The sequence below is a fragment of the Montipora foliosa genome, chromosome 13 (genome assembly GCF_036669935.1).
Source record: "Montipora foliosa isolate CH-2021 chromosome 13, ASM3666993v2, whole genome shotgun sequence".
Classification (NCBI taxonomy): Eukaryota; Metazoa; Cnidaria; class Anthozoa; order Scleractinia; family Acroporidae; genus Montipora; species Montipora foliosa.
In genome coordinates, this window is record NC_090881.1 from 22,002,089 (window position 1) to 22,014,588 (window position 12,500).

Consider the following 12,500-nt stretch of genomic DNA (forward strand, 5'->3'; position numbering starts at 1 on the left):
TTTCATGGACTACCACGAGAAAAACGTACAGAAAAAAGACAAGCAAAAGCTATGGATGCAATCAGTATATTGAAATCTACGTCACCACCCACAATATTTGAAGCTCTAAGAGCTAAGTTTCAACGTTTCAACATTGAATTTTTCTGTCCTAATATGTCTAAAGATTCAACATTAAATTTCTCCAAATCATTAGCCTAAATCTTTGTTGGTGTTACTAATAAAAGATTTGTTTTAAAAAGAGGTTATTTTAGCATTCAGTTCTCCTTTAAGACAGAATGCCATTTTTCTTTGCCGTTATTTTTGTTACAAACTAAAGAAACCAACTCAATAAATCATTAACTTTGTCATCCTAACAAAAGAAATAAAATGAAGAGGAAAAAGTGAAATTTGACAACGAGGCAAAAATCAACAAGCACTGGGAAATTTTGATGATCCTTTTTAGGGGAGTAGATATAAGGAGTAGTCTTTGGTCTGAGATCTGGGTTTTGCAGACACTGCAATTGAATGAAAGCAACAAGGGCACCCTAATCCTCTGTTATATTGAATAACTAACTTCTCATCCCAATGAGCATCTGACTTTTCTTTACCTTCACAATTGACTGCAACTGATTATCCAAGGTTGGACATTGGCTCACTTTTGCTAAACTTTTGCCATTTTTGAGATTTCTTTTGGCTTCATGCATACTTTGCAGTTTCATCTCAAGTTTTCAAAATCTGAAAATATTTACAGATGCATTACATTGCTGCACAATTTGGTTCAAAGCTTGAGCTGAATTGTCGTAACTTTATTAATTTTGTGACATAACCTTAATCACTCACCAGCCTAAACCGGCCAGACTTAGTATTTTACTCCGTCTAACGCCAGAGTATTTTACTCTGTCTAACGCCAGACTCGTCAATAGGGAACCCCTGGGAATCAATGGGTTAATTTTTCTAAAATAACCACCATTTAAATATTCTTCTGTTTTTATTCAAATTAGCCCTTGATGCCTCGTTCTTAAGCTTAAAATTCAATAGAATATTTTGCCTTAAATGAGGCATCAAGGTCTAATTTGAATAAAAACAAAGGATTATCTAAATGGTGGCCATTTTGGAAGAAGGTGTATTGACTTAATAGAATACTACCATAAGAATGTTCTTCTACTGTTTTGTCCCAGTTCTGACCATTTTTTGTGAATAATGCAGAATATGTTATTGAAATTGAATCCATTGGAAACTCGAAAAAAATCTGAGTTTCAGATGGGATTTGAACCCAAGACCCTCTGTGATTTAGTTGGATGCTCTAACCGCTGAACTATTGGAGACTACAGTGAGCAAGGGTGAAATGTGGGTCTTTGACTTGAATTGAATCAGGCAGTTACAAAGTCAAATAACAACATCATAGCTCATAACTGCATATGTTTATTTTCACATTTGCCTGCTTAGATGTTCGTGATGAAGTTTTGAGCTATGCTGTCCGTTGTTATTTGACTTTGTCACTGCACAAGTTATCCAGTTTCAAGTCAAAAACCCTCACTTCACCTTTGCTAACCATAGAGTCTCCAGTGCTTAGAGCCTCCACCTACTGCAGATCACTGAGGGCAGTGGGTTTCCAATGGATGCAATTGCAATAACATACTTGTAATTATGTATTCTCACATTTGCTCAAAATTATTAATTTAAATAATACAAAACTCAATAATATTGAAATCACTAAAGATGAATTATCCATCTGGGGCTAACATGGACAAAGGTTTGTCATACATCCAACTCAAATGCGGATAGTGCATCTAGATGCATGTGTAATGCATCTTGTGCATATGTATCTGTATACGGACTCTTAGAAGATCTCTGCCCAAGTTCACCACCCTAGACATAACTTTGTCACATCTGTACTGTAAATGGGTGAAACAAAAGACATGTAATCTGTAGAATCAGTTGACCAGCAACCTGACTTTAAACACCCTTTGCAAAGGACAGAAGCTGGATGTGAACCACTTTTGTTTTTGTCACACTTTGTGTTGTGTGATGACTGTAAAAAATACACCTTTTTCCTTTTAGTACATTAACAAATGGAGATATACAAACACAATCCCATCAGCGTTACAAGGAACTGTACATGGCCTCCTGTTCACAAGAAAGACTACTCTTAGCACAACCTATGAAACATTTTTTCAAAAAATGAATGCACTCTTTGCTCTTCGAAAAACCTTTAAGAGGGGTTCAAAAAAATGTCAATTATTGCACAGAGGTTACTTCAATCAAGGTGTATGAAATAATATTATTATTCTCCTTTCCCCTAGATCAGTGTTGTGCTTAAAGTTGGACGTGTTGTGGTTAATGAGTTTTCCAACATTAAATGCTGAATGGAGGGAAAGTTTTCAACACTGTGTCCCTGGAAGTGGAACTAATTGCAGGTAATTCAACAGAGCTAAAACTATGGAATTCCAAGATGTTGACATCTAACTTTAAATATTGATTGGTACATACACTATAGACCACAATTATTATTAGATTTTAAAATCAAAAGATGTAATTCAGTTTGGGCTTGTTGGACATGAGATGGTTAAGAACCAAAAATATTCATATCCAACACAAGCATAAGAAAAAATTTAAACTACACGTATTGTGTTTCTAGCATTGATTGGCTCACTAAATCGGCCGTTGGCAAAACCCGGATCGGATCGGATCGGATCGGATCGGATCGGACCGGACCGGACCGGACCGGATGGGATCGGATCGGATCGGATCGGATCGGACCGGATCGGATCGGATCGGATCGGATCGACAAAACCCGGACTGGTTCAATATCAAAACTCCTGCCAATAGACACATGAAATCCCTGTGTCACCAGTTAAGGTTACTTCCCACCTTCACGGGTGTCCTTCCGGAAAAGAGTTCGTACTCGCGTTAGTTTCAATAAAATCATAACAAACTATACATCAGAATAAAGCTTAATAAATGTAGTTTACGATAAATATACTGCTTTAGCGGGTTTTTCTTTTGGTAAGTGTTAGAATCGGCACCGGTAAGACGTGAAACCGCCGAGGGTTCTTCTGTTAAATTTATCGGGTATCGGATGCCGCTTCACGAGCAAAATGACTTCACAGTGTTGTTATTCACAACATCAATCAACAAAAGCTTGTCAGGAGATTCCGATATTTAGACTAATTTCTCATGGCGTCCATTTACACAACATACCTCGCATATTTTTGGCTACTCCAACCTTTTAGTTGCGGATATCTAACAAACAACCAATCAGAATATCGAAAACGCCTGAGACAGTTTCGTTGATTGATGGCTTGTGAATAACAACACTGTGAAGTCATTTTGTTCGTGAAGCGGCATCCGATACCCGATAAATTAATTAGAAGAACTCTCGGTGGTCTCACGTCTTACCGGCTCCTGACAATAAAAGGAAAACTCGGTTACACGATATCTGTTGGCGTGAACTACATTTATTAAGACTAAAAACAAAATAAGTATGCAAGGCTGGTTTTACGGCTGTGAAGATATATAGTGTTTGTTTGACAAATTTTTCGTCTGGCACGGCCTGACTTCTTCAGGGAGTTAAATCATAACTCGTGCATAACTCCGTGAAGAAGTCGGGCCGTACCCGGCGAAATATTGGTCAAACAAAAACTATATATCCTCACAGCCGTACAACCAACCTTGCATAATTATTTTGTTTTTAGTCTAAATATTATTTGCTGGTCAGATCTCCCAAGATCCGGCACTTGTACTTTGTTCAGCTGGCCCTTGCATACAAAAACTGTCCACATTTATTAAGCTTTCTTCTGATGTGTAGTTTGCTATGATTTTATTGAAACGCGAGTACGAACGTTTTCCGGAAAGACACCCGTGAAGGTGCGAAGTAACCTTAACTGGTGATCCAGGGATTTCATGTGTCTATTGGCAGGAATTTTGATATTGAACCAGTCCGGGTTTTGTCGATCCGATCCGATCCGATCCGGTCCGGTCCGATCCGATCCGATCCGATCCGATCCGATCCGATCCGATCCGATCCGGGTTTTGCCAACGGCCCACTAAATCTCAGTTATCAGTCTCTGTACAGTTTAATCATGCCAGTTTGCCAATAACCTGATAGATTTGGTAGAAAGAGAAATTTTTAAGTATCAAAATGTTTAGAAAATTTATTAAAATTTATCAAAAATAATTTTCTTCTATTTACACTTGTTGGATACGCCATTGGTTGAAGCCAACTGTGTGCCACATGCCTTGTTGGATCTCATAATAATAGAAATGTGGGCTTGAGAAATGAAATTATGGTTAAATAATCAAACAAGCAAATTTACACAACCAGATTTTGTACAGTATGTACAGTAAGAGGATTATTCATTATACTGTCACGATCAGAATTCATGGCATGGATTTCTTTCTTAGTTTATTTCGATGAGTTTTGTTTGGAATGGAACAAGGTGCTACAAAGCAACAGAGCAATAAGGGGAAGGGTTGGCCAAATGGTCAGAGCACATGCCTTCCTCCAATGGGGTTTGGGTTCCATTCACAGAGACAATGTCATGTGTATTACTCCAAGTAGTGCAGTTTACCCTTTAACTAAAAACCAACATTTGATTTGATCTGTTATATCCGGGGTCCTAGGTTCGGTGCGCTTGCGTAGTAGGGCTCAGAAAGTGTAGTTCTGTTTTTCCGTTTACTTGTACATGATTGACCAGATATAACATTTTGGCGACGAGGATGGGATTCTTTCCGATTTCGTTGTGATACGTGGCCATCCTTATTCTTCTTTGTATGATTTTATTCTGTGTTTATTTCTTCAATACGTTCGCGCACGTGGTTGCCTACGCATTTGTGGTTTTCATCATGTCTTCGCCAACGCTGCTTGGCTCCGTCGGGGAGTTCGATCCGTCGAGTGAGACATTCACTGCTTATTTCGAAAGACTGGAACAATTCTTTGAAGCTAATAGTATTGGCCATTATCCTGCTGATGCTACCGCGGCTGTTATTCAAGCGGCCAACAGGAAAAAAGTCGCTGTAATGATTTCGGTAATCGGTAAGAACACGTATGGAACTCTTCGTGATTTATGCAGTCCAGAGAGCCCGAAAGATAAAACGTTTGATGCGTTACGTGATTTACTGCAGCGACATTTTAAGCCCAAGCGACTGGAAGTTGCGGAATCGTATAGATTTCACCGTTGTGTTCAAGAAGAAAACGAAAGTGTTTCTAATTACAGCTCCCGTCTTAGACATCTGGCTTCCACGTGTAATTTTGGTGAATTTTTGAACCGCTTACTTCGGGATCAGTTTGTGTGTGGTATTCGCAACCCAGCTACACGGAAAAAACTCCCGAGCGAAGATCGCTCGTTTCAAGAGGCCCTTCAAGTGGCTGTTGCTGATGAAATAGCGGCCAAGGAGTCACAGCAAGTTCAACAACAATTACCTCAGCCTGTGAATTCAGTTAGCAAGGATTCTTTTTCTGCTTCTTCTCGTGGATATACAGGTTCACAGTTTGGTTCGCGACAAGGTGCTAGTCAACCTTCGAATTTGTCACAAGCGACTTCTTATACTTGCTTCTCATGTGGTAGCCCGGATCACTTAAGGCCTAAATGCAAATTTAGAAATGCTGTATGCCGGAACTGTAACGTAAAAGGCCACATTGCTCGAGTTTGCAAAAAGGGTGGTATTAACACCATGTGTGCTGAAGAAGAACTTGCACAAGAACCGGTATGTGAGAACTACAAACTTTATGTGGTTTATGACGTCAACACTATGTTTAGATCTGAAATTTCTGAGCAGCTGAAGATTGAAAACACTAATTGTTGTATGCAGTTAGACACTGGTTGCGCTTTATCTCTTGCTCCAATCAGTTTCATTAAAGAAGTTTGTCCTGATTTCAAAATTAATCCTACAAATGTTATTCTGTCCACCTACACTGGTGAAACTGTGCGTCCTTTAGGAGAGGCTTGTGTGAATGTTGAGTACTCGGGATCCCAGTATTCATTACCCTTACTTATTGTGAAAGAAGGATCCTGTGCATTGTTTGGACGAAATTGGCTTATGCATATCAAGTTGGATTGGCAAAACCTGCCAGGATTGAATAATGTTGGAACTTTGCCATCTGATTTGCCTACAATTCCAGCTACCTCTGGAGATCAGACATTAAATTCTGTCCTTGAGCAGTATAGTGAATTGTATCAACCTGAACTGGGGTGTTATACTGGTAAGCCTGTTGTGTTAAATGAAAGTCAAGGGGCCAAATTTCACAAAGCAAGAGCCGTTCCTTATGCTTTGCAATCAAAAGTGGAGAGTACCTTGTTGAAAATGGAAAAAGATGGCGTGATTGAGAGAGTTACTACTGCTGTTAGTGCTGCCCCTATTGTAGTAGTTGGAAAGAAAGACAGTGATGAAGTACGTGTATGCGGAGATTTTAGCGTAACATACAATGCATGTGCTAATGTCGAGACATACCCTATGCCGCAGATTGAGGACATGCATTCAGCCTTGAGGGGATGTACTTTCTTTAGTGTTCTAGACATTAAGCAGGCCTATCATCAAATACCAATTGCAGAAGAATCACAGTCCAATCTGATAATTAATACTCACATTGGTTTGTTTGCATTTAAAAGACTTCCAAATGGAATCCATTCTGGTCCAGCTATTTTTCAGAGAATCATGGACAGTTTGCTGTCTGACATTCCCAAAGCTGTAAGTCGTTTGGATGATATTCATGTGGCTGGAACTGACCCAGAAGATCACCTTCGCACCCTCTCTCTTGTGCTGGAACGTCTTCGTTCTGCAGGTTTCAAACTGAACAAGACCAAGTGCAAATTCCTTCAGCAATCAGTAGTTTACCTAGGCCACAAGCTCGATGGAGAGGGCTTACATCCTACCGACGATAAACTTGCAGCCATCCGTGATGCTCCAAGGCCTACGGATATTACCACATTAAAGTCCTTTCTGGGACTTACAATGTTCTATTCAAGGTTCATGCCACATCATTCCACTGTACTGGCACCTCTTCACAATCTGCTCAAGAAAGATACCCCTTGGAGATGGTCCAAAATTGAAGAAGATGCATTTAATTCAGCAAAGAACTTGTTACTGAATTCTCAGACATTAGTACACTATGATCACACTCTGGCCCTGTTCCTTTCATGTGATGCTTCATCTTACGGTGCAGGAGCAGTTCTGTCTTACAAGATTGGTGGGCAATCCCGACCCGTGGCCTTTGCTTCTTGTACTTTGACAAGTGCCCAACAAAACTACTCCCAATTGGAAAAGGAGGCTCTGAGTATCATTTTTGGATTGAAACGATTCCGCCAGTATTTGTATGGCCGTTCCTTCACAATTTTAACAGATCATCGACCACTCCTAACTCTTTTTGGACCACATAAACCTATTCCTTCTCATTCTGCAGCTCGACTTCAAAGGTGGGCCCTTATCCTGGCTTCATACAACTACAACATTGAGTACCGGTCACTGTTGCACATGCTGATGCAGACAGCATGTCCCGTCTTCCTTTACCTCAGACATGGTCACCCAAGTGTGAGAATGTTGAATGCTACTTCTTGGATTCTGAGGTTGTAACCAATGTGACCAGTCACATGATCAAGAAAGAGACCCAAGTCGATCCAGTGCTGTCCACAGTGTACACCTATGTTATTAGTGGCTGGCCGGGTGTTGTGGATCCTACACTTGTAACATACAAGAGCAAACGAGATGAGTTGACTACCCAACAGGGCTGTATACTGTGGGGCACTCGTGTTATTGTACCTCCTTCGCTTCAGAAGAAAGTTTTGGAAGAATTACATGACACTCATCCTGGCATTTCCCGCATGAAAGCATTGGCCAGGTCTTATGTTTGGTGGCCCAGCATCGACTCACATACATGTATTGAAAGAACTGTTTCCTTGTGTAACACCTGCCAGTCTCTGAGATCAGCACCGCCAACAGTTCAAATTCATCCCTGGATCTTCCCAGCACGGCCATGGTCCCGTATTCATGTAGATTTTGCTGGACCAATAGGTGGGTGTACTTACCTTGTTGTTGTTGATGCATATAGCAAATACCCGGAGGTGGTGAAAATGACCAGTACTACATCCTCAGCGACCATCACTGCATTACGTGACATTTTCAGTAGGCATGGTCTTCCAGAAATTCTTGTTTCTGACAATGGGTCACAGTTCAGTTCAACAGAATTTGAACAGTTTTGTGCTAACAATGGCATTATGCATCGTACATCTGCACCTTACAATCCATCCACCAACGGTCAGGCTGAACGAGTGGTACAGATTTTGAAGTCTGCAATAAAACAAGCCCAGGCCACTCAAACGGATGTGTCTGCTGTAATTGCCAAATACTTGTTGGTTTATCGAAACACTCCACATTCTACTACAGGTGAACCTCCTTCACTGCTTCTGATGGGTAGGAGATTGCGTACACGTCTGGATTTACTGACTCCTTCTGTTGAAAAACATGTTGAAGCTCGTCAATATACGACCATGATAAGTCGCACTGCAAAAAGAGGCCTGCGCCAGTTCAATGCAGGTGATCCTGTCCTAGCACGTAATTATGGGAGGGGAGAGAAATGGATGCAAGGTGTTATTACTGAAGTTCTTGGTTCAAGACATTACGTAGTTGATGTGTCCGGTTCTTTGTGGAAACGGCATGTTGATCAACTCCTTAGCCGACCTGTAGGTGTAGTTCCATCGACCAATGACTCAGTGATTGATCAGCTGCCTGAGATGCCTTCTCGTATGGATACCTCAGGGGCGGATGACCTTCCTTCGATGTCAGATGAAATTCCTTTAGCTGGTAGCTGTCAACCTTCTCCTGTGGACAGCCGAACACTGAGAGTTTCCAAGCCTCATTCAGATCTTGACACTGCTATGACAACTCTGCCTAGTTCCCAGTTGGACATTCCAGAAACTGTCACTGGTGATGATACTTTCAGAGCTCATTCAAGTTCTTCATGTGACATTTCCGTACCTACTAATATAGAAAAACGCTATCCCACAAGGACCAATCGGGGTCCACCCATCTATTTGCGAGATTATGAACTAAAGTGGAAACACTAGCTGACTTTAATGTTGTTGAAAGAACAGTTGTTCAGTTGAGATTAAGTGACTGCTTCCCTTGAAGAGGGAGATGTTATATACGGGTTCCTAGGTTCGGTGCGCTTGCGTAGTAGGGCTCAGAAAGTGTAGTTCTGTTTTTCTGTTCAGGTTCGGTTCCGTAAGCTGTTCTGTATTCCAGCTCTTGATAAACTTGTACATGATTGACCAGATATAACATGATCTACCTTCATTTCATGTCATTTCATTTGATTGACAGTTGTCTCAAGTTAGTGGATCACTTGTGCTTAGCTAGATAGGTTTTGGCCTTCATTGAACTGATTACATGTATTTGAGTGATTGTAAGTTGGTACAAATCTGAACAATAAACTTGTTTTTTGGTTGTATCTTTTATCCCTAGTAATGAAATTTGGAAATGGCCAAAAACCAAGGTCAAAGGTCAATCGGGGAGATATTTTGGGAAAGTGCCAAGAAACCATTCCAGGCAAAGAAACAGACAGATCCTACACAGGCTGATAACACTTCAGCAGGTGCAAGTACAAGCACACACAGTCATCATATGCAAGGTAAGACAGTTAATGGAAGTCACCGCAGCTGTATGCCTTGCAAAAAGAAAAAAATTCAAATGTACAGAGGTAGTGAATTGGTAGATTGATTGACATTTTTAGGAAGTCTTTGCTCTTTTCGAGCTTGTAGATTAGTAGTTACACGAAGGGAAGCAACTATTTTATTTAAGTTTGTTTCACCATCATTAGGAGTATCATTAGGAGACTTTTTTCGGGTAGGAGCACCTTGGTTTCTCTTAAGGACCACCTTCCGAACGCGGTCAAGGTCGTTCTTTTTAAGGCATGTAAAATTCCAAAGAAGGGTGACTCTCCAAGGATGGTCATGTGTTGCTGAGTCGTACCGTTCTTCATTATTCAAGTATAAACACAACAAAAGTTCTCAATACTTCTCATATGCACTCCTCGATGTCACTATTTTAAGAAGTCAGATTTATCCCTTTGATTGCACTTGTAAACGTTTTTTCATCATCATTGTTTCATTGCAACTAAACTTACACAAGGCTGTTTTCTGACGGGTAATGTTATGCCCACTATTTAAAATACCAGCTCTGACTGAGTCACGAATACCTTCCTAAGGAGCTCAAATGATAATTTTTTCTTGTGTCTATTGTTTTCGTGCTTTTCCTTTTATCAGATCCTTGCTTCAGCGTTAAGATCTGTGGAGCAAAGCTTCGAGCGCGCTATAAGAAAACAGCCAAAGTGCCCATATCTGCTTGGTCCAGATCGTCTCGCGTAGACATTGATCAGGTCTACACACGACTGTCCGTAGTAAAAAGGAAAGCCACATTAGCTGGGTTAGAACAATCCGAACTGGGCCACTACAGTAACCTCTTCACCCCAATCGGGAAAGGCGATCAACCAAAGAGGATTCTTGTGCAAGGAGAGACAGGAATTGGTAAAAGCACTTTTGCGAAGAAGTTGGCTGTAGATTGGGCCCGACTTGATGAGGCACCGACATTCTCGTCACCAGTGTCGCCTGGGCCTCCAACTAGTTGCTTTCAGTTTCTCTCGCGAAGGTTCCGTGGGCGGAGAGAAACACTGGGCTTTGAGGACGAGAATACCTCAAGCACAGAAGATGAACAAACAGCTGTTCTCAGGAAATCAAGCACACCGGCAAAGGATGAACAAACAGCTGTTCTCAGGAAATCAAGCATACCGGCAAAGGATGAACAAACGGCTCTCCTCAGAAAGTTCAAGGTTGTTGTTTGCGTTGACCTCAAGGAAGTGTCCAAATGTCAAAGCCTGAAAGATGTCATTTATAACTCAAGACTTTTTGCCCGTGAGGACAAATGGTTAGTAGAAGGTCTTCTGAATTATATGACCAACCATCAAGATGAAGTTCTTCTGCTGCTGGATGGCTATGATGAGTATCACAGTGGACAAGAATCTCAAATCTTTGACATATTCAGTGGAAACGAATTGAGAGACTGCTGTGTGTTGATAACAAGTCGAATTTCCAAAGCTGGTGAGCTCGAAGAATTTCAAGACTTGCTTGCAGAAATAACAGGATTCAGTGCGGAGGACAAACGAACGTATATAACTCGACAGCTTGGTGACAAAGAAGATGCCAGAGATTTGTATTTGCACTTGATTAAAAACGACCTGTTAGACCTCGCAAAAGTTCCATTACTTTTGCTTTTCTTTTGCATGCTATGGAAAAAGGAAAACTCAGAAGGCTTCTCGAAAGGCAAAACGAGCTTATATTTGAAAATTGTCCAGCACGTTTTAAGCCACAACCAAGGAAAGGACACTTCTCCTCACTTTAGCATAGTAGAGGATAATTCAGAGATCCTCAATCAAATCGGGAAGCTGGCCTTAGAATGTCTTTTAAACGATGACCACATCTTCCTGTATGGTAAAGTTTCTTCAGAGGTCCTTTGTGAAGAAAGTGTTGTCATTGGTTTACTTCAAGTATCTGATTGTACAGAAAGCTTGCAACCAGCGGAAATGGTTTCTTTCATTCATAAGAGCATACAAGAATTCTTAGCAGCCTGGTTCGTGACTCACAAATGCAAAGCTGATGGGAATCTCGGTTTGATTGAAGAGCGCACTCAAACCTTGAAAAGCTGTCGCGAATTCGAGAACGTTCTTCTCTTTGTCTGTGGACTTAGTGATGAAGGAGCAGCGAAAGTGTTTGACCATTTGAAGTCAGTGAGAATAAACGATCCTTCACTTGATATATCAGAAGCGATACCAGATGAAGACCACAAATACAAGCCATTGGATGACGTTGTTAAGAGACACTTGCAATTCGGTCATTTGGTTTTTCATTGCTTTGAAGAGGTACATGTACATTCAAAACAAAAGCTTGCAAAAGTTTGCATTGATTGCTTTGGCGGGATTACAGTTCTCATGGAACCACCTTCTTACCTTGCGTTGCTGTTTTCCAGTGTGAATTCCTGGACTTTTATTTTTGGTCTATGTGAAATCTCTTGGACAAAATCACAGTGTGTTTTAACTCATTCCAAGGTGGCAGAAACACTGAACTGCCTTGATGCCACAATAAAGATAACTGAGAATTCTGAAAATATTCCCCTCGGAGTATTTTTGAGAAAGTTCCTCGACGTTGAATGTAAAATGATGTGTAATTTTTCATCAATCCTTCATATCCGCGACGGTGATGCCAATGTTTATTTCAGAAGCTTATCACTGCATTGTGATGCACATGCCAGACTATTCACTGAGAGTGCACAGGCTGCGTCTTTATCGTGTCCGTCGGCAAATTTGGTTCGAGGAAAGACGTCTCTTAAGTTCTTAAGTACGCTTTATTGTGTTAGACTTTCTGCAATGAAAGATCTTGGCGCTGTAATGAAAATTTGCACCCATTTCATGAGGATCTTCCTTTTTTCTATGGGAGACAGTGTTTGCGATTTTTTGAAACAGCTCCCACACCCTAACA

General features: G+C 40.8%; 1 protein-coding gene across 3 annotated transcripts in view; it reads left to right on the forward strand.

Annotated features, from left to right (window-relative positions):
• Positions 1-12,500, forward strand: part of LOC137983647 (NACHT, LRR and PYD domains-containing protein 13-like) — a 21,372-nt gene that overhangs the window by 7,664 nt on the left and 1,208 nt on the right. For 2 of the 3 annotated variants that reach the window (XM_068830803.1, XM_068830804.1), the window contains 3 exons: positions 2,283-2,396; positions 9,436-9,601; positions 10,236-12,500. The exon at positions 10,236-12,500 is cut by the window's right edge and continues 1,208 nt beyond it. In XM_068830803.1, the coding sequence (XP_068686904.1) occupies positions 9,451-9,601; positions 10,236-12,500 (2,416 nt within the window). In that variant the 5' untranslated portion in view covers positions 2,283-2,396; positions 9,436-9,450. The remainder of the gene's footprint in view (positions 1-2,282; positions 2,397-9,435; positions 9,602-10,235) is intronic. The other variant, XM_068830805.1, reaches the window with a different exon arrangement.